Source organism: Capsicum annuum, chromosome 3, assembly GCF_002878395.1.
Source record: "Capsicum annuum cultivar UCD-10X-F1 chromosome 3, UCD10Xv1.1, whole genome shotgun sequence".
NCBI lineage: Eukaryota > Viridiplantae > Streptophyta > Magnoliopsida > Solanales > Solanaceae > Capsicum > Capsicum annuum.
Window position 1 is genome coordinate 160,836,841 of NC_061113.1, and position 20,758 is coordinate 160,857,598.

General features: G+C 38.4%; 1 protein-coding gene across 15 annotated transcripts in view; it reads left to right on the forward strand.

Moving 5' to 3' along the window:
* The window catches only part of LOC107863575 (target of rapamycin complex subunit LST8-1), a 32,037-nt gene extending 12,704 nt beyond the window's left edge, over nt 1-19,333 (forward strand). For 6 of the 15 annotated variants that reach the window (XR_007053094.1, XR_001672341.2, XR_007053095.1 and 3 more), the window contains 3 exons: nt 8,011-8,143; nt 14,163-14,298; nt 18,762-18,813. Coding sequence is in view for 9 of the 15 variants with exons in the window: in XM_047408418.1 (XP_047264374.1) it covers nt 18,762-18,886 (125 nt within the window). In the remaining 6 variants the exon portion in view is untranslated. Of the gene's footprint in view, nt 1-8,010; nt 8,144-14,162; nt 14,299-18,578 lie in introns of all 15 variants that reach the window. The other 9 variants (XM_047408418.1, XM_016709546.2, XM_016709545.2 and 6 more) reach the window with 3 other exon arrangements.
* The last annotated feature ends 1,425 nt before the right edge of the window (nt 19,334-20,758 follow it).

The window sequence follows — 20,758 nt, forward strand, 5'->3', positions numbered from 1 at the left end:
AAAGTTGTTAAATGAAATAGTTAAGACATATATTTATAGTGTTGCCTTTGCCTAAAATAGCCTATTACAAGAAATTGCCCAAAAGTGGCTATTTCCAAAATAACCGACATGGGCTTTCAAGACATGCTCCATACGGCCTTGTGGGCTTAGGTGCCCAAAAGGGAGTTCACCGAATGTCCTCTTGAGCTCTTGCCTTGTTTGTGGATTGGACCTCTTTTTATTGGCCTCGGAAGATGTACTCTAAAGCTTTAAGGTCGTCCTAGATCGTATTAGAAAGTTGTGAGTGTTATGTGTTTAGATGAGAGTGAGGGACGAGAATGGAGGAATTAAAGGGTTTTAAATAAGGTGGTGGATTGGGTAGGTCTACTTATATTTACTTTGACACATGATACAATACAAACAAGGAGAACACGAAAACAAACTCCAAAACAATCCACTAATCTTAAAGATCCGAGGACCTTTTGGAGACCACTCTCAGATTCACTACCGCGAAACAAGAACAAGATATGAGGGTGTGTTTCAACCCCAAAACAGCCACCACAAACTAATATTATCAACACAAGATGAAGAACACGAAGAACAATAACAATATTATAACAACTCCTCACGGGTTCCACAAATAAGACACACAACGGTTACAAGATTACAATGAGCAAAAGGATAGATTGATAGACTACATGAAGGCATAATCTTAAGAATCCAAGAGCTTATTCCACTATTGGACCCTTAACACTACACACAACAATTCACCTATCTCTTACGTTAGCACAAGAGGGACCTCGACCTCCCAAGCATCCAACGTTTCCAAGCTTGAATCCAACACGAGTGATTCCACACTCAAGTTTAAACCTAGTTACAATTTCGGCCAAGGAAGGCCTTTCTCTCAAGAGAAATGTTTCTAAGTGTTACACTTTCATATTCATCAAAACGAACTACTAAAAAACCTAAAAGGTTCTATTTATAGCATATTACAAAAGTAAGGTGAAATGACCAAAAAGTCCCTTTAATGAATGGCTTCAAGTAGGTGCCCTTGGAGTGCTATGTAGGGGTGGTTTTGGTGTCCATTTAGGTGCTCCTTTGCACTTCATTTACACACACCAAGTCTCGGGTCCAACATATGCCCTCATAAGTCCATCTACGTGATCGTACTTGTATGATCCTCCCCTTCTTGAAAAGGATTCGACCTCGAATCCGTACTTTGCAAAATCAATAGAAAACAAACAAGCACACATCCTCATGACATGAGGGTTAAGAGTAAGCAAAATAAACACATCAACATGCCATGCCAAGGGGGGACAAATTTGAAGTATATCCACGTCCTTTGTATTAAACATGGAAAGACTAGTACAAATGTTACAAAGGAAGTGGCTCATATAAACATCAAAACAAAATGAGCCTAAGCCGAGAATAATCCTTTCCCATCCTAAGTTGGCACCGAGATCAAATGGTAGCTGTAACCAAGGGCTTAGGTCTTGGCCACTCCTACTTTCCCCTATGGTGCCGTCCTCAAAATTAGGCATACCCTCTATATCACTATGGAAAATATCATGAGCACAAAGAGGGTAGAGAAAGGTGTTACACAAGGCAACTCCAACTAGGGTGTCCTCATGTAAGTATTTACTAATTTCAAGTTCATCGTCATTAGTATGCTCAACAAAGGAAACACACGAAGAAAGAGTAGATAGCATTTCTAGGCATGCAACGCTTTCTCTTTCAAGAGAGTAGTCCCTACATAGACATAAACTATCATGGGCAACAAAGGGATCACACTCAAGAAATAAAGAACAAAGGCCGAGACTACTCCTATCATACTCTAAGATGGCACCAGGGTCAAATGGGAGAAGTAGCCATGGGCATGGGTTTCGGTCATACTCCATTTCAAAAAGGTAACCCGCGCTTAGCTTCACACCATCACGGGCAGCCAAGGGGTTACGACCAAAACCCTTTTCACAAGTACAATCACAATTCGGGTTTCCTATACTTTCACACAAATCCAGGTCATCTTCATCCGATTGATCATTTTGTACGCCCTCACTAGTTGTTGGTAACCCGTATACCAACATAGACTCACCTTGGTTTTCACAAGGGTTCACTAGTGTGTGAGTACTCTTGTCAATTGGTAATGGAACCTTGTTCAAGTTATAAGAGCTAGCACTAGATGGACAAAAATCATTCTTACAAGAAGAATCAATTTCGTTATCAACAGGATCAACTAATGCTTGCATACTTACAACAAGAGTGTGGTCCTCACGTGACCTACAGCACGAAGAGTATCACCATAGGGAGACTCAAAACACTCTACTCTAGGTAAATCCGCAACTTCATCCAATTGGCCACTACTAGCCACATCATAACATTCTAAGCTTATAGGAGTGTAGAGGATGGCGTTTTACCTCGTAGCTCACATGAGCTACGGCCTTCCTCTTGATGTGTGTCCGGACAGTCCACTTGCTCCCTTTGACCTACCATATGATCTAACCTTTCGTTTGCCATAGCTAGGTCTGGGGACATAATGTCAAGGTAGGCCAAAATGACATTGGTGGCATTGTTGCCCATGGGTTGAGAGGTTGAAGCCGTGGGTTCCCTTGTAATTGTACCTAAAAAGAAAGAAAAAAAAAAAGAACAAGCCTACAAAAAAAAAAAAACAGAAGTTATTCGAAACAACCCCACCACACTCTCACACACTTGATCGTCTCACACTTGGTTTCACAAGTGCGGAAAGTCGGCTTGTACTTCGTGAGTGATTGAGGTTCGAGTCTACTCTTGCCCGGAATAGATTTTCGCTTGAGTTGACTCATAGAAAATTTGTTTACGGACTTGAACCAACAAGATACAATGAATTCACAAAAGAGAAAAGTACCTAACAAACGCTTAACACGAATGAACGAACACAAAGACTAACTAACAATCTAGTAGATGAGTACTAGTTTGCCAATTAGTATTGGAACCAACGAAATTGAAACTAAGGAACAACAAACGGAAACTACGAAATCAGAAATTTATGCCAAAATTTGATGCGTGAACAGTAACTTAATGACGTGGTAGCCACGTATTGGTTGTGATCTTTCTAACGAATTGTTATTCTCAAATGTTTATGTCTTGGTCAAAAATTTAATTTGGATTGGTGGAATTTTGTTTTAGGAGGGAAAAATAAGTCTTGGAGCCTTTTTCAATTTTCAATTTTCTAAGAGGGAAAAATAAGTCTTGGAGCCTTTTTCAATTTTCCAGACTTGACTTTTTCTTGTACTTCTCCTTAAAACATGGTTCTTTAAATCATGGAAAAGTGTTGGAAAGTGGTTGAAACGTGATTGATAGGTCTTGGTTGGTTGTAGTGTCTTCCAAGACTAACAAATAATACACCTTTTACCTACTACTTTTTGAATGTAGCTTTCACTTTATCTTCAACAATATATGAAGGTGGTGATGAACATCAAGAACAACAACAACACCAAGAACTACAACAATAATCTCCAAGAACACCAACAATTTTTCACACGGCCAACCCCACAACAACAATGTCTCACATGGCCAAGAATACAACACTTCAACAAAATGTTCTTAGGCCACCAATTTGTAACAACATTCACTTCCAAGCTTAAGAACAACAACCTTAATGTCCACAACAATCAACAATGTCACCAATACACGGCCAAAAGTGAAGCCACAACAATAATGCCAACACAATCGGCCAAGTTATGTTCACAATAACAAGATTAACATTTCAAGATCAAATTTAGATTTAGACTCAAGAGTGTTAGAGATGAAGAAAACTAATACTAGAAACAACAAAACAAGTAAAAATCTCAGCCAAGACACAACAATAACACAATTTTCGGCCAAGAACACAAACACGGACATATTTGCTTCTTTTTGATTTTTCAGTTTTCTAACACTTTTTTTTCTAACAAGCAAGCCCAAGATTGATCATGTAGGAACAAGATCAAGCCATGCTCTGATACCAAATGATACAATACAAACAAGGAGAGCACGAAACACTCTCCAAAACAATCCACTAATCTTAAGGATCTGGGGACCTTTTAGAGACCACTCTCGGATTCACTACAGCGACAACAAGAACGAGATATAAGGGTGTGTTTCAACCCCAAAACAGCCACCACAAACTAATATTATCAACACAAGGTGAAGAACACGAAGAACAATAACAATATTATAACAACAACTCACGGGTTCCACAAACAAGACAACGGTTACAAGATTACAATGAGCAAAAGGATAGATTGATAGACTACATGAAGGCATAATCTTAAGAACCCAAGAGCTTATTCCACTCTTGGACCCTTAACACTACACACAATAATTCACCTATCTCTTACGTTAGCACAAGAGGGACCTCGACCTCTCAAGCATCCAACGTTTCCAAGCTTGAATCCAACACGAGTGATTCCACACTCAAGTTGAAACCTAGTTATAATTTCGGCCAAGGAGGGTCTTTCTCTCGAGAGAAATGTTTCTAAGTGTTACATTTTCATATTCATCAAAACTAACTACTAAAAACCCTAAAAGGTTCTAATTATAGCATATTACAAAAGTAAGGTGAAATGACCAAAAAGTCCCTTTAATGAATGGCTTCATGTAAGCGCCCTTGGAGTGCTATGTAGGGGCGGTTTTGGTGTCCATTTAGGTGCTCCTTTGCACTTCATTTACACACACCAAGTCTCGGGTCCAACATACACCCTCATAAGTACATCTACGTGATCGTACTTGTATCAACACGGTTGTAGAGAGGTGGTCATCGTGACGTGTTGACACAGTGAAATTTTTTTTCTTTGGTCACCGCGTCACCATGGACTATTGATTCAAAAGTTAGAAAGAATTTCTACTATGCTGACCTCAGCATTGGCGTGTTGTCCAACACGATGAATTTCATTGCACTGGACTCCGCGTTGCGGTGGAATTCCAGTACCACACTTTGAAATTTGTAAACACCCTTGCCATGCATTGCGGCGCGCTGCCAAGCGCAATTTCACTGTATTGGGCACCACATCGGGACGAACTTCGGATTTCTTCAATTTTGTTCCACTCACCTAGTTTTTGCTTTTGTCTGCTCCTAGCTGAATCTCGAATATATTTTAGCACATAACAACACGGCTACAAATGGTGATGTGTGGCAACTCTTCTGAATATTGTAGAGGCATCTCATGCCTCCTCAAAATGTTTCTTGTCCTTTAGCATATATCACAATGGCTCCCCAAAACATGTGCATCCTTGAACAATGTATAAAGCTAGATTGCAACACCTTTGCTGCGGGACAGTCCCCATTGTGATGTGACCCATATGGGGATGTGTGGCAGCTCTCAAGAACTCCGTTTACCTCATTCTGTGGGATACATCTCGTAAGTTGATTGAGCCTTGCTTGAATAAGTATGACTTACTCTACACAAAGAATTGAGAATCATAATACAACTTTTGTCTTTGATATTGATAAAGAAATGGACCTTGGGCATAACTCAACCTCAAAAGCTAGCTCATGAGGGGAGGATTGCCCAAGACCATATAAGGAAACTAAGGATCCTTTAACCCACCGATGTGGGACTCCAACACCCCCCGCACTCCTAGGGCTGGACATTTGGAGCATGGGCAATATAGGACGGGGGGCCTAACATCGGAAACAATGAATTGGGTGGGCCTGGCTCTGATACCATGATAAAGAAATGGACCTTGGGCCTAACTCAACCTCAAAAGCTAGCTCATGAGGGGAGGATTGTCCAAGACCATATAAGGAGACCAAGGACCCTTTAACCCACCGATGTGGGAGTCCAACACACCCCATTATGCTTTTGTATCATCTTTGTCCTCTATTTTCATCCCTAAGACTATAGATGAAGCACTTTCTCATTCAGGGTGGAAACAGTCTATGATAGATGAGATGTCTGCTTTATATGCGAGTGGTACTTGGGAGCTTGTTCCCCTTCCTGCAAGTAAATCTACTGGTGGTTGCCATTGGGTTTATACAGTCAAAGTTGGTCCAAACGGTCAGGTTGATCGGCTTAAGGCTCGCCTTGTTGCCAAAGGATACACACAAATATTTGGGCTTGATTATAGTGACACTTTCTCTCCAGTGGCTAAAATAGCATCTGTCCGTCTTTTCCTATCCATTGTTGCCATTCGTCATTGGCCTCTTTATCAGTTGGATATTAAGAATGCTTTTCTGCATGGTGATCTTGAGGAAGAAGTCTATATGAAGCAACCACCTGGTTTTGTTGCTCAGGGGGAGTCTAGTAGCAACCTTGTATGTCGATTGCGCAGGTCACTTTATGGTCGAAAACAGTCCCCTCAAGCTTGGTTTGGAAAATTCAGCACAGTAATTCAGCAGTTTGACATGATTCTTAGTGGAGTTGATCACCAAATCTGTGTATTTATCTGGTGGTTTATGTTGATGATATTGTTATCACCGGTAATGATGAAGATGGTGTCACTAAATTGAAGCAACATCTCTTTTAGCATATTCAGACCAAAGACCTCGGCAGACTGAAATATTTTCTAGGTATTGAGGTTGCTCAGTCCAGATCAGGTATTGTTATTTCTCAACGCAAGTATATCTTAGATATTCTTGAGGAGACAGGAATGATGGGATGTAGATCCATTGACAATCCTATGGATCCAAATGCTAAACTTCTACCAGGACAGGGGGAGCCACTCAGTGATCCTGAAAGGTATAGGCGGTTGGTTGGAAAGTTGAATTATCTTGCTGTGACAAGACCTGACATGTCCTTTCCTGTGAATGTTGTAAGTTAGTTTATGACTTCCCCTGTGATAGTCATTGGGATGCAGTTGTTCATATTCTGCGATATATAAAGTCAGCTCTAGGTAAAGGACTACTATTTGAGGATCGAGGTCACGAGCATATCATTGGATACACAGATGTTGATTGGGCTGGATCAAAGAGTTTTCGCTGCCGGCGGGCGGCTATAATCCATATATGCCGCCCGTCTGGCCAATGATTATGTTAGCAAAAGTTGGGTCACTAACTAACTGTGTATCTTTCTAGTGACTATTTTCTCATATCTTTGCGTAGCAGCATACATCTGTCCGGTGACTACTTTTTCATATCTATTTTTCTGAGCACCGTACTTCTTTTCGGTGACTATTTTCTCATATCTGATTTGCGTAGCACCGTGCATCTTTCCGGACTACTGTCTCATATCTGAGTTGCATAGCACCATGCATCTTTCTGATGACTCCTCAGATTGAATTTACATAGTTTTGTACGTCTTTCTGGTGACTCCTTAGATCTTTTTCAGTAGGTTCGTGCCATCATTCCGACGCTGCCCATATAATTTCTCTTTTCCAGTAGGATCGTGCCGTCATTCTGATCCTACTCATATAATTTCTATTTCTCAATAGGGTCGTGCCATCATTCCGACCCTACACATATTTCTCTTTTTTAGTAGGGTCGTGTCATCATTCCGACCCTACCCATATACTTTTTTTTCTCAGATTGTAATCACTTTTCAGCCATCAAATCTAATAATCCAGCATGTAAATCTAATAATCCAGCATGTGAGCATGTTTTGGCTAAGTTTTTGGTGACTTTCATGTTCAAGATCTACTCGTCTCTTAATTTCGAGATGACCCGTATATTTTATACCAGTTTTCGGCAATTTTCCAGCGACACATCGACTTTACGGCAATATTTACTACTTTTTGGATCATTTTTTTAGTTTGTTCCGTTTCAATTAAGGTCTCCCAGACGTCCAAAGCAGTCCTTATCATTTTTCTTGCAGATATCTTCACAAAGTTCCTCACTGATTCTCATATTAGCTACATCCATAACAAGCTCGGTACATATGTCTTTTATGCACCAGCTTGAGGGGAGTGATAGAATATGAGCAGGAATAGGAATAACATATAAAATCCTACTTGGAAAAGGATTGTAATGTAGTGTCCCATTAGGAAAAGGATTGGAATGTATTGTCTATAATTAGGGGCCTTAATGTAATAATGTAGTTACAACAATTCAATAATATTTTTCTCTTATATTTCTCACAGATATCAGTTAGACTCAGGCGGATAGACTTCGCTCACTATCAAGTAAGACTGCACAATGGGATGGCCGGATCGGGATGGATCAGGATGGCTGGACCAGGACAGATATCCAGGACGGGACAAGACAAATGGGACGGTGAATATCTTTTTTCAAAACAATTATATCTTTGTTTTTAAGAGTTAAATAATACAAATATTATATTTTTGAATTACGAATCAAGTATTTTTTTTAACAAGTTTTTCAATTTATATAAGTTTATATGTTTTGAAATTTATAAGTATGTAACTTAACTCTGTTAAAGTATTTTTTTTTTCTAAGTTTTTCAATTAATAAACTTGTAAGTTTGTAAGTTTTTAAGTTTTAAATTTTTTAAGTTTATACGTTTAGAAATTTATAAGTTTGTAAGTATGGGAATATACTGGGCATGTTGTTGTATAAGTTATAAGTTTTTAAGTTTTAAACCTTTTTAAGTTTATAAGATTTGAAATTTGTAAGTTTGTAAGTTAAGTTTGCTAAAGTATTTTTTTTTATATGTTTTCCAATTTATAATCTGATAAGTTTATAAATTTTTTTAAGTTTTTGAATTTTTTTAAGTTTATAAGTTTTTAAATTTATAAGTTCAGAAATTTATAAGTTTGTAAGTATACTGGGTGGGCATGTTGTCGATGTATAAGTTATAAGTTTTTAAGTTTTGAACTTTTTTGAGTGTATAAGATTTGAAATTTATAAGTTTGTAAGTTAAGTTTGCTAAAGTATTTTTTCTAAGTTTTTCAATTTATAATCTGACAAGTTTATAAATTTTTCAAGTTTTTTAAGTTTATAAGTTTGTAAAAGTATTTTTTTTTTCTAAATTTTTCAGTTTATAATGTTGTAAGTTTTTAAGTTCTGTCGTCTTTTAAGTTTATAAGTTTTAAAATTTATGTGTTTTGAAATTTTAAGTTTTATAAGCTTATAAATTGTAATTTAAAAACTCAAAATAAACAAAAAGGACTTGTTTTAAATAAAAGTATAGAAAACCGATAAAAACCTTTAAATTTATTCAAATTTGTACTACAATTTATAACTATTAGTAGAACGCCCAATTTGCGCAACCACCTTCTTGGAAGGGTTCTGTTTCAACTGAGCCTCAAATGTAATACTAATAGTTGTATAGTTCTGTAAAGTTTCTAACTCTTGTAAAAGTTTGATCGTTTACAATTCTGGTCTTGCTAAAGATTCTTGACAATCTTGGAGTTCAAAGTCATCGTCTCTATTGCATCCAATTACTAAATCTAAGTATTCTTCTTGTTGGGAAATTAACTTTGGTAGCCCTTTATTTCTTCGCTTGGTGTTGATCCAATCTCTGAGTAACACCGAAATCTCCAAGCTATCTTCTGCTAATCAATATTTTTGGTCTTTGATTTGAAATCATGCCACGCTGAAAGATGCCTCTGAAGCTATTGATGATCTTTGAATAGCTAACACATCATGAACCATCCTACTAAGTCTTGGAAATGAACCGCCATAGGACCTCCACCAACAACTGTGATGTCCCTTTCTCATTTGTAATATTATTTAATCCTTGAGTAAGATGCTCATCAAAATCACATTTGTTAGAAGAGTCAAGGCCAAGTTGAGCTTTTATCCTATTATAGGTACCTATTCGAGGCCTAGAAAATTGAGGAGCTTCAACATTATTTATTTCAAAAAGCACTACTTGTCATACATTGATTTAGCACATACTGTAATGCTATTTTGAAATGTTTGTATGCTTTTCGTGGATGATATAGTTCTGATTGATGAGTCGCGACAAGGGGTTAATGATAAGCTGGAGGTTTAGAGACAAACCCTGGAGTCTAAAGGTTTCAGGTTGAGTAGGACCAAGACAGAGTACTTGGAATGCAAGTTTAGTGACTCGAGGCAAGAGGAGGAGGTGGTAGTGAAATAGGATTCTCAGGCGGTTTGCAAGAGGGATAGTTTTAAGTATCTTGGGTCTACGATTCAGGGAAATGGAGAGATAAATGAGGATGTCTCTCACCGTATTGGGGCAAGTTGGATGAAATGGAGGCTCGCTTCGGAAATTTTATGCGATAGGAAGGTGCCCCCCAAGCTGAAAGACAAATTCTATAGAGTTGCAGTCCGACCTGCTATGTTGTATGGAGCGGAATGTTGGTCGGTTAAGAATTCTCATATCCAAAAGTTGAAGGTGTCAAAAATGAGGATGTTGCGTTGGATGTGTGGATTCACAAGGGCTGACAAGGTTAGAATGAAATTATTCGGGAGAAGGTGGGAGTGTTGTCAGTGGAGGATAAAATGCGAGAAGTGAGGTTGAGATGGTTTGGTCATGTGATGAGGAGAGACACGGATGCCCCAATTTGTAGGTGTGAGCGGTTGGTCTTGGGAGGTTTCAAACAGGATAGGGATAGGCCGAAGAAATACTGAAGACAAGTGATTAAACATGACATGGATCATTACAGCTGACTGAGGACATGACCCTGGATAGGAAGATATGGAAGAAAAACATTAGGATAGAGGGATAAGGGTATGGATGAGTCGTAGGCAGTATTTAGGTGGACTTTGGTGTCCTTTGTTTGGCAATGTACAAATTTTTTGTGGATGTCGTATCTATGTTATTTTATCGTGTTCTATGCTTTTGATGCTTTTATATACTACCTTTTATCTTGAGCCGGGGGTCTATCGGAAACAATCTCTCTACTTCTTTAGAGGTAGTGGTATGGACTGCGGACACTCTACCCTCTCCAGACCCCAATATGTGGGAATATACTGGGTTTGTTGTTGTATTTTGAAATGTTTGCAAATCCAATTTTTCATGTGGTTGAATATCTAAATTTTCATAAATGCATTTAACTAATGCTTTTGCACTCGTTTCTTTATATTCTGGATTAAAAAGATTGCAGTTAAATAAATTTAGGAAATATGAAAAATTATTTTTTGACATAACTATTATAGCTGATTCAAAATTTTCATTATATTTATATTGAGCAAAGAGAGTTGAAATCTCACATACATGTGATAACTATGTCATCAATGTACACCAAATACTAGCATAAACCTGGAGCAGAGTGATAATAAAATACTAAATGATCAGTTTCACTTCGCACCAGGCCAAACTTCTGAATAACCATACTAAACTTCCCAAACCATGCTCGAGGAGACTGCTTCAGGTCATAGAGTGCTGTCATAGTTTGCACACCATGTTAACAGACTTCCCGTGAGCAACAAAACTAGGCGGTTGCTTCATATATACCTCATCTTCGAGGTCTCCATGAAGAAAGATATTTTTAACATCCAACTGGTAGAGATGCCAATGATGAACAACCACCATGGATAAAAAGAGACAAACTGAAGCAATCTTAGCCACAGGAGAGAATGTATCACCATAGTCAAGACCAAAAATCTGTGTATAACCCTTGGCCACTAGTCGAGCCTTTAGGCAATCAATATGTCCATCGGGGCCAATCTTCACTGTATATATCAAACGACAACAACAACAAACCCAGTGTATTCCCAAATAGTGAGGTCTGGGGAGGGTAAGATATACGCAGTCCATACCACTACCTCCGGAGAAGTAGAAAGGCTGTTTCCGATAGACCCCTGGCTCAAGACAAGGAATAATAATCAAATCTGTAATAAAGCATGGAACAAGATGACATAACATAAATACGACATCCACAAGGAAAAGTAAACAAAGAAAAGTAAACAAATTCATAATAACGCATGAAACAAGGTGGCATAACAAGAATAATACACCCCACCAAGTAGTACCCTACACGAACGACCCAAACTGGCACTAGTCTTCTATCCTAATTCGCGTCCTCCAGATCTTCCTGTCTAGGGTCATGTCCTCAGTAAGCTGTAACTGCTCCATGTCCCGCCTAATCACCTCTCCAGTATTTCTTCGGCCTACCCCTACTCCGCCTGAAACCATCCAAAGCTAGCCTCTCACACCTACGAACCAGGGCATCTGTGCCCCTCCTCATCACGTGTCCGAACTATCTCAATCAGACTTCCTGCATCTTGTCCTCCACTGAAGCCATTCCAGCCTTCTTCCGGATAGTCTCATTCCGAACTCTATCACCCCTAGTTAGCCCACACATCCAACGCAACATCCGCAATTCCGCCACCTTCATTTTTTGAATGTGGGAGTTCTTGACTGGCCAACACTCCGCTCCATACAACATGGCCGGACGGACTGCCATCCTGTAGAATTTTCCTTTAAGCTTGGGCAACACCTTCTTATCACACAACATCCCCGACCCAATACAGTGGGAGACATCCTCGTCAAATGACAACCAACTGTAGAATTACTTGGAGGTACACTTGGAGGTACAGGAACTAGATCCCAAGTACCATGAGAGTGTAAGACAAACATCTCCTCAATCATAGCTTGCCATCCTGGACGAGAACGAGCTTTTCTCCTGTAGTCTTAGGAATAGACACAATGACAGTGATGATACAAAAGCAGAATGGGTCGGTGACAAACGATGAGAGCCCAAACAAGTATAGATAGGAAGAGGGTTACGAGTAGAACGATTACCTTTTCGAGTGGCAATGGAAGGACTTTGTGTAGACAAGTCCTCTGTAGGCAAAGATTCTGGCGGGGGTCGTGAATTATCTGGACATTGATAATGATGATAAGTCAAAAGCAGTGGAGGTGCGACGGTGGAAGATGGAGCTGTAGAAGGTGATGTGGAAGGATAAACTATGGCAGGATCCCCAAAATATGGAACTGGTAAAACCTCGAAAATGCATGACTGTTCAGTAAGAGAGGATCGAAAGTAGGGTTGGCTTTCAAAGAAAGTAAGATCAACAGACATAAGGGGTATAACCCAATTTTGTTACAATAGCTACCCCTTGGTCGAGGTTTCCCAGAGCAGCCTCCATGTTGATTTCTAGTTTGAGATGCTAGAACAGAAGACTCTGTGGGTGTCATGGGGTGACTAGATGACATAGGTGGTGCAACCAATCGCAAGAATCGAGCGAATAGGTCATCCATAGTAGGAACAGTGGGGCTCACCAAAATTTGATCTCGCACCGAGTCAAGATCGGATGGAAGTCCAGCAAGTGTAACAACTAAAAACATCTTCGCACGTTGCTCCAACTGTTTTTTAACACTTTGTAGTAGCGGGCGTCAACTCAGTGAACTCATCTATAACCGCCTGAACCTGTCTAAGATACGTAGACATATCCTAATCCAACTTTTTACAATTAGTCAACTGTGAAATAACATTATAAAAGCGAGAGATGTCATTTGTGTATAGCCAATGAGCCTTTTCCCAAACCAAGAGACAAGTTTGAAATGGTCGAAACAACTGCATCAATTTCGCATCAATAGATCTCCATAATAGACTACACAATTGAGCATCAATCTTTTCCCATTCACCCTTATCTTTTTCATCAACATCCTTATCATGTTTAACCAAGTGGCCCTTAACCCCTTGTCCCTTGCACCATGGCTGAACAGAAGAAGACCAAGATAAGCAGTTCGCACTACCTATCAAGGGTTCAGTGGTGATGGAGTGGTTCGGCTTGCTGGAAATGACCGGTTTATTGAAAATATATAAACTGAGGGGCATAATGTAGATGGGTAGATGTTACTCGAATCTGAAAAAATCTGCAATCGTGGGAATCTTGAAAAAATGAACTTGATAGTTCTGTCTATAGGAATCTGGAAAATATCAGATCTGTCTATCGGAATTTAACAGCTTCGATCGGTGTGTGAGATAGCTGGTGGTGGCGAAGGTGTTGCTTTGCTTGCGCTATATGTTGAGTCTCGTGGTAGTGTTGGTTTGATCACACAACCTCCGAAAATAGAGATTCTCTCGGACAACCAAGAAAAATAGTTGAAAAAAATGAGTTTGTAATTTCTCTTCTAATTTGCTGCTCTTAACTAGGCTTTGATACCATGTGAGATGGAAGAGAAATAAGAGAGAACTCAGCTTAATTATTCCCTAGCTTGGGGTTTAAATAGCTAAGTTTACATGTCCTAAAAGGAGAGGAAATAAATACAAATAAATACCTGATCAATACAAATCAATATCTAATTTAATACCTAATTATAATATGAGTAAATCAAACTACCTTCTATATATACATATGCTATAGAATATTCAGGATTCAAACACCCTTACTTTTTGATTATTGATGATTATAGATTTCTCTTGTGAGAGATTTGAGAGCTTGGATAAAGCTTTTGTTGAACTTCGTTTAGAAACGTGGGTTTCAAGGAAATTGATGCCCTTGAGGTCTTCGTAAGTGATTCGGTGCTTGATTCGGATTAATCGAACAAGGTATTTTGCTTTAATATACCTTTAGGTTGTGTTTGATTTCCTTTTCTTGTGTCAATTATTTATCTTGATTAGATACTTGTTCTTGGATATTGTGAGAATATAAGAGAAAAATATTATTGAATTGTTGTAACTTCATTATTACATTGAGGCTCTATTTGTAGACTCTGCATTCCAATCCTTTTCCTAATAGGACACTACATTACAATGTCTTTCCATATAGGATTCTATATGCTATTCCTATTCCTACTCATATTCTAACACTCCCTATCAAGCTGGTGCATAAAAGACACATGTACCAAGCTTGTTACGGATGTAATTAATACGAGGATCGGTGAGGGAATTGGTGAAGATATATGCAAGAAAACTGATATGGACTGCTTTGGATGTTTGGGAGACCTCAACTGAAACGGAACAAACTGAAAAAGTGATCAGAAAAGTAGTAAACATCACTGGAAAGTTGATGTCGCTGGAAAATTATTGGAAACTGGTATAAAATATATGGGTCATTTCGAAATCAGGAGATGAGTAGGTCTTGAACAAAGATAGTCACCGAAGAACTGGACGGTACATACTCACGCACCGGATTATTAGATTTGATGGCTAAAAAGTGGTCACCATCTGAAAAAAATTATATGGGTATGGTCGAAATGATGACACAACCCTACTAAGAAAGAGAATTATATGGGTAGGTCGGAATTATGGCACGATCCTACTAAGAAATAAAAATTATATGGGTAGAGTCGGAATGACAACACGACCCTATTGAACAACAACAACAACAACAACAAACCCAGTGTATTCCCACTTTGTGGGGTCTGGGGGGGGTAAGATGTACGCAGTCCATACCTCTACCTCTGATGAAGTAGAAAGGCTGTTTCCGAAAGACCCCCGGCTCAAGTTACGAGATATCAAACAAACACATAGTACAGCACAGAAGCAGATGACATAACATAGATACTGCAGCCATAAGGAATATAAAACAGAGTAAAGCAGGAATGCAGGAATATAAAGCAGAGGAAAGCACACAGATTCGTAACAAACATAGAACACGGAACACGGAACAGAACATTGAATACGGAATCATACCAGGAATACACCCCCACCAATTACCTCCCTACATTAGCGACCCGAACAGGCCCTAATCCTCTGCCGTAATTCGCGTCTTCCAGACCTTCCTATCTAGGGTCATGTCCTCGGTAAGCTGTAACTGTTCCATGTCCCGCCTAATCACCTCACCCCAGTACTTCTTCGGTCTACCCCTACCCCGTCTAAAACCATCCAACGCTAGCCTCTCACACCTACGGACCGGGGCATCCATGCCCCTCCTCTTCACGTGTCCGAACCATCTCAATCGTGCTTCCCGCATCTTACACGACCCTATTGAAAAATATAAATTAATCGGAATGACGATACGACCCTACTGAAAAGGAGAAATTATATGGGTAGGGGCGAAATGATGGCACGACCCTACGCAAATCAGATTGGAGGAGTCACCGTAAAGACGCATGGAACTACGCAAATCAGATTTAAGGAGTCACCGGAAAGATGCACGTTGTGCAACTCACATATGAGAAAGTAAACCGAAAAGATACACGGTACTACGCAAAGTAAATATGAGTAGTTCGGAGAGACGCACGATGCTACGCAAATCTGATATGAGAAAGTAGTCACCAGAAAGATGCATGGTGCTACACAAATTAGATATGAGAAAGTAGGGGAAGGAAATGCGGTGGCCTAACTTTTGGTAACATGATATTGGCCGGATGGGCGGCATATATGGGTTATAGCCACCTGCCGGCAGCGGAAGATCTTTGATTCTCTATTAAGAACGTAGAGGCTCTGATACCACGTGAGAATATAAGAAAAAATATTATTGAATTGTTGTAACTATATTATTACATTGAGACCCTATTTATAGACACTACATTCCAATCCTTTTCCTAATAGGACACTATATTACAATCCCTTTCCAAGTAGGATTCTATATGCTATTCCTATTCCTACTCATATTCTAACAGATAATAATTGGAGGATTTTGCTTTCGTATGGCTAGAGTTACCAATTTATCCTTTCTCGTATCTTATCTTCTATCATCTTTCGTTTCTGCATTTGAATTCCATCTTCGGTTTCAGTTTCGCATCACTGATGATCTAGGCATTCCTCGCTTCCCAAATACATAGAAATCATCCCTGAACACCTCTGCAATGTTCTTTGTTATATCAGAAAATATCGTTATCATGCACCTTTGGAATGTAGCTAGAGCATTACATAATTCTAATGACATTTGCTTGGAAGCATATGTATATGGCCAGGTGAACGTCGTATTCTAATGGTCTTCTGGAGCAATTACTATCTGGATATAGCCTAAATAGTCTTGAGGAAAGCAATAATACTCTTGTCTACTAACCTGTTTGACATCTGATCAATGAACGGGGTAGGATAATGATCTTTCCCTGTGACACTGTTCAACTTTGTATACTTCATGCATATGCACCACCTTGTTACTAGCCTGGTTGCGATGAGCTCACCATTTTATTGGTAACCACTACGATGCCCCCTTCTTTGAGATGCATTGCACCAGGCACACCCACTTAAAATTAGAGATGGGGTAGATGATACGTGAATCAAGCTACTTAAATGACTTCTTCACAACCTACAACCTCATTTGTCACTGGATTGAGTCGTATCTGATGTTTTCAGTGCTAGGTCTGTGATCTTCCTCCATGATTTTTTTGTGCATGCAAAAAGCTGGCTTGATACGTTGAATATTTGTTAGCTTCCAACCAATTGCTCTTTCTGGTGTCTCGAGACTTTTAGAGGCCTTTCCTCATCATTGGTGAGTTCCGCAGATAATATCACTGGCAAAGTTTCACCTCACCCAGGTAGGCATATTTCAGATGCTCGGAGTAGTAGTCAAATGTTCCATCTAGAGGCTCAAACTCTATGTGTTGAGTATGTGTCATAGTTAAGATTTTCATCCACTCGCTCGCCTCTGTGTCGTCAGACACATGCTGACAAACAAGAGCACTCTCAAGTAGATCATGTGAAGTCAGGAGAGGTAGCTCTGAATTGATATCCACACCTTAATCATGGAGTTCATAAAATACGGGCAATCTAAGAGCCTTGTACCCATTAGAAACCTCCACCTAATCATGGACTCTCTCATAGTAAATTGTCCTCCTGCTACACCTATCATGCTCTAGTTGTGGCAAAAAATGGACGTTCCAGCATATTGGAACTTTCGTATCTGGCTCAAAATTTAGTATGATGAAATCTCCAGGTTCAATATTTCCTTGCTCAGGGTTTCCACATAATATCTTATAATTTAGGTTTTATAACTCTAACTTTAGATATTTGAATTATTTTATAGCCGAATTCCCACACCCGTATTCATACCTTGATATATATCCCCGAATCTTAAAATTTAGATCATGAATGATCCGACCTCCGTATTGGCACCCCTATCAAAACTCGCAGTCCAGGCAATTTAGATTAATATTAAGATGTGCATTAAGTTTTAGATGTTTGAATCTAATTATACATCTGAATATTAAGATGTTGTATTAAGATATGAATAATAAATTATTAAGATTTGTTTGTTTTTTCGAGAACTACAACAACAACAACAAACCCAGTGTATTCCCACCGTCTTTATTTTAAAATTAATAAATATAAAACTCAGTAAAATATTAAAATTACTCTGATGTATTTTTGGAACGTTATATGGCGGTTGAATTGGTTGTAGTAATGGCTCACCGTGGTGGTTGTGGGCGGATTGGGGATTCGATTGGCTAATGATGGTGTTGTGGTTAGTAGTGAATGGTGATGGTGATCAATAATAATAATTGATGGTGGAAGTTGATTTTAGTTGTGGGCGGTAGTGGTGGTTGCGGTGGTGGGTGGTGCTAGTTTATAATGGTAGGTGGTGGCAACAATTTATAATGGTGCGCAATGACAATGGCTGTGAATGGATGAAATTGGTGGATTGCCTTTTTCGTAGAAATCCTTAAATAATAAAGACTTTGTTATAGATTTTAATCATTCACACACACACATTTTGGTTCTAAAGAAAAAGTGTTTTAAGATTTGAATTAATAACTTGACTTGAAAACAAACTTAATGACTGATGTGAATGATTAAATATTTAGACTTATTAAGTACAAACAAATGAGGCGTTAGACTCCTGCCATCCATTAGCTTCAAGTTTTAGCAGTTGGTCTCTGAAGTATATTTGGCTTTTCAATTTTGCTCTAACATTAAGCAAAACGCTCCCTCTGCAGCATCTTCTGATACAACAGCAAGATTATGGTCCACTTCTACTGGCAAAGATATCGTATTAAGTACAAACAAATGTGGCCTTAGACTCCTGCCATCCATTAGCTTCAAGTTTTAGCAGTTGGTCTCGGAAGTATATTTGGCTTTTCAATTTTTCTCTAATATTAAGCAAAACACTCCCTTTGCAGCATCTTCTGATTCAACAGCAAGATTATGGTCCACATCTACTGGCAAAGATATCAAAGTATACCAAGGGCATCATAAAGCAACAGTATGCTGTGCTCTACATGACGGGCCTGAACCTTCTAGCTGAACTTGGAGCATGCATTGTTCATCTTACAATCGGACAAATTGTTTGATGAAACATTATAGATGGACCCAGAGGACATTAGTTTAGTGGTTGCTGGTTTGATGCAGTGCACGTGTTCAAGCCTTGCCGCATACAAAAACTTGATATTTAAGTGGAGAAGGGTAGATGAATGTACCGATTATCCACTGAAATTGTGCCAGCTGGCCCTCAAGGATTTCCTGGTAATCAAAGTATTTTTAAATGTAATTTGGACTTTTAACTTGGTGTAGTACGTGATATTCAGTTTATCCAGTTCTCTAGGCATTTGTCTACAGAAGTCGCATTTTACCATTAGCTTACTTGAATGGTTTCATGTCATCCCTTGACATTGTATGCTTATGCATGACCTTATCCGTTTGGTAAAAATTCTAGCATTTAACAAAATCATGATGCAAGACTGAGTTTTTGCTATGAGCTTTTGGCATAAATAATCCATGTTGCTTGATCTCGAGGTTTTGAATTTTTTCTTATATCGGTTTAACCATCCAATATCTGAAGTTGGATCAACTGATTCAAACTCACACCTAGTAGACCCACCAAAGGGGTAAAGCGCTCCCAACTCAGATGATCATCATTTAAGACTCAAAATTTTAACTATGGTTTAAGGATTGAGAGATACCAGTCATTCTACCATGCCTTTCGGTTGTTTAGGTCCACCTAGTACAAAATAATAATGCAATTTTACAAGTGAATTTTTGGCAACAAAATCCGAATTTTATTAATTGTTCTTTCAAATTATATATATTTTCCTTATTTCAAAAGCCTCAGAAGGGGTACATTTACAACGGGTAAGGAAATATGTAATGAGAAAAAGATGGATAAAAATATTGGAAAAATAGAGGAATAGCCTCAAAATAAGGTGACTTTCAATTTTTGATCCTAAATAAGAGAGCTTTGTAAAAATAGCCTTTAACTATTAAATGGTATATTTTGGACAAAATTGTCTCTGACCAATGGATTAAACTATATAAAACCAGTCTTCCCTTTTTTTAAAAAAAATTTTCTTAATCCTTTTTCTCCTCTCAATTTTTTATTTTTTTTACTTTGATTTTTTCTTTTTAGTTTTTCTCAATCTTTACATTTTTTCTTTACTCCTCTCAACGTCTACTTTTTTTTTATTTTTTTAATCTTTATTCCTTTTTAATTTTTCTCGGCCTTTATTTTTAATTTATCTTTTTTTCATTTTTCTCAACTTTTATTTTTTTTTTTCGTTTCTCCTCTCAACTTCTATATTTTCTTTCTTTTTCATTTTTATTTTCATTAATTTTATTTTTTCTTTTTAATATTTTTCTTCATTTTTCTTTTTGCAACTTTTTTTATTCTTCTTTTCTTTTTCAATGGACCGATTATCCACTGAAATTGTGCCAACTGGCCCTCAAGGATTTCCTGGTAATCAAAAATATTTTAGATGTAATTTGGACTTTTAACTTGGTGTAGTACAGGATATTCAGTTTATCCTGTTCTCTAGGTATTTGTCGACAGAAGTAGCATTCTACCATTAGTTTACTTGAATGGTTTCATGTCATCCCTAGACATTGTATGCTTATGCATGACCTTATCCGTTTGGTAAAAATTCTAGCATTTAACAAAATCATGATGCAAGACTGAGTTTTTGCTATGAGCTTTTAGCATAAATAATCCATGTTACTTGATCTCGAGGTTTTGAATTTTTTCTTATATCGGTTTAACCATCTAATATCTGAAGCTGGATCAATTGATTCAAGCTCACGCCTAGTAGACCCACCAAAGGGGTAAAACGCTTCTCACTAGATGCCAGTTATTCTACCGTGCCTTCCGGTTGTCTAGGTCCACCTAATACAAAATAATGATGCAATT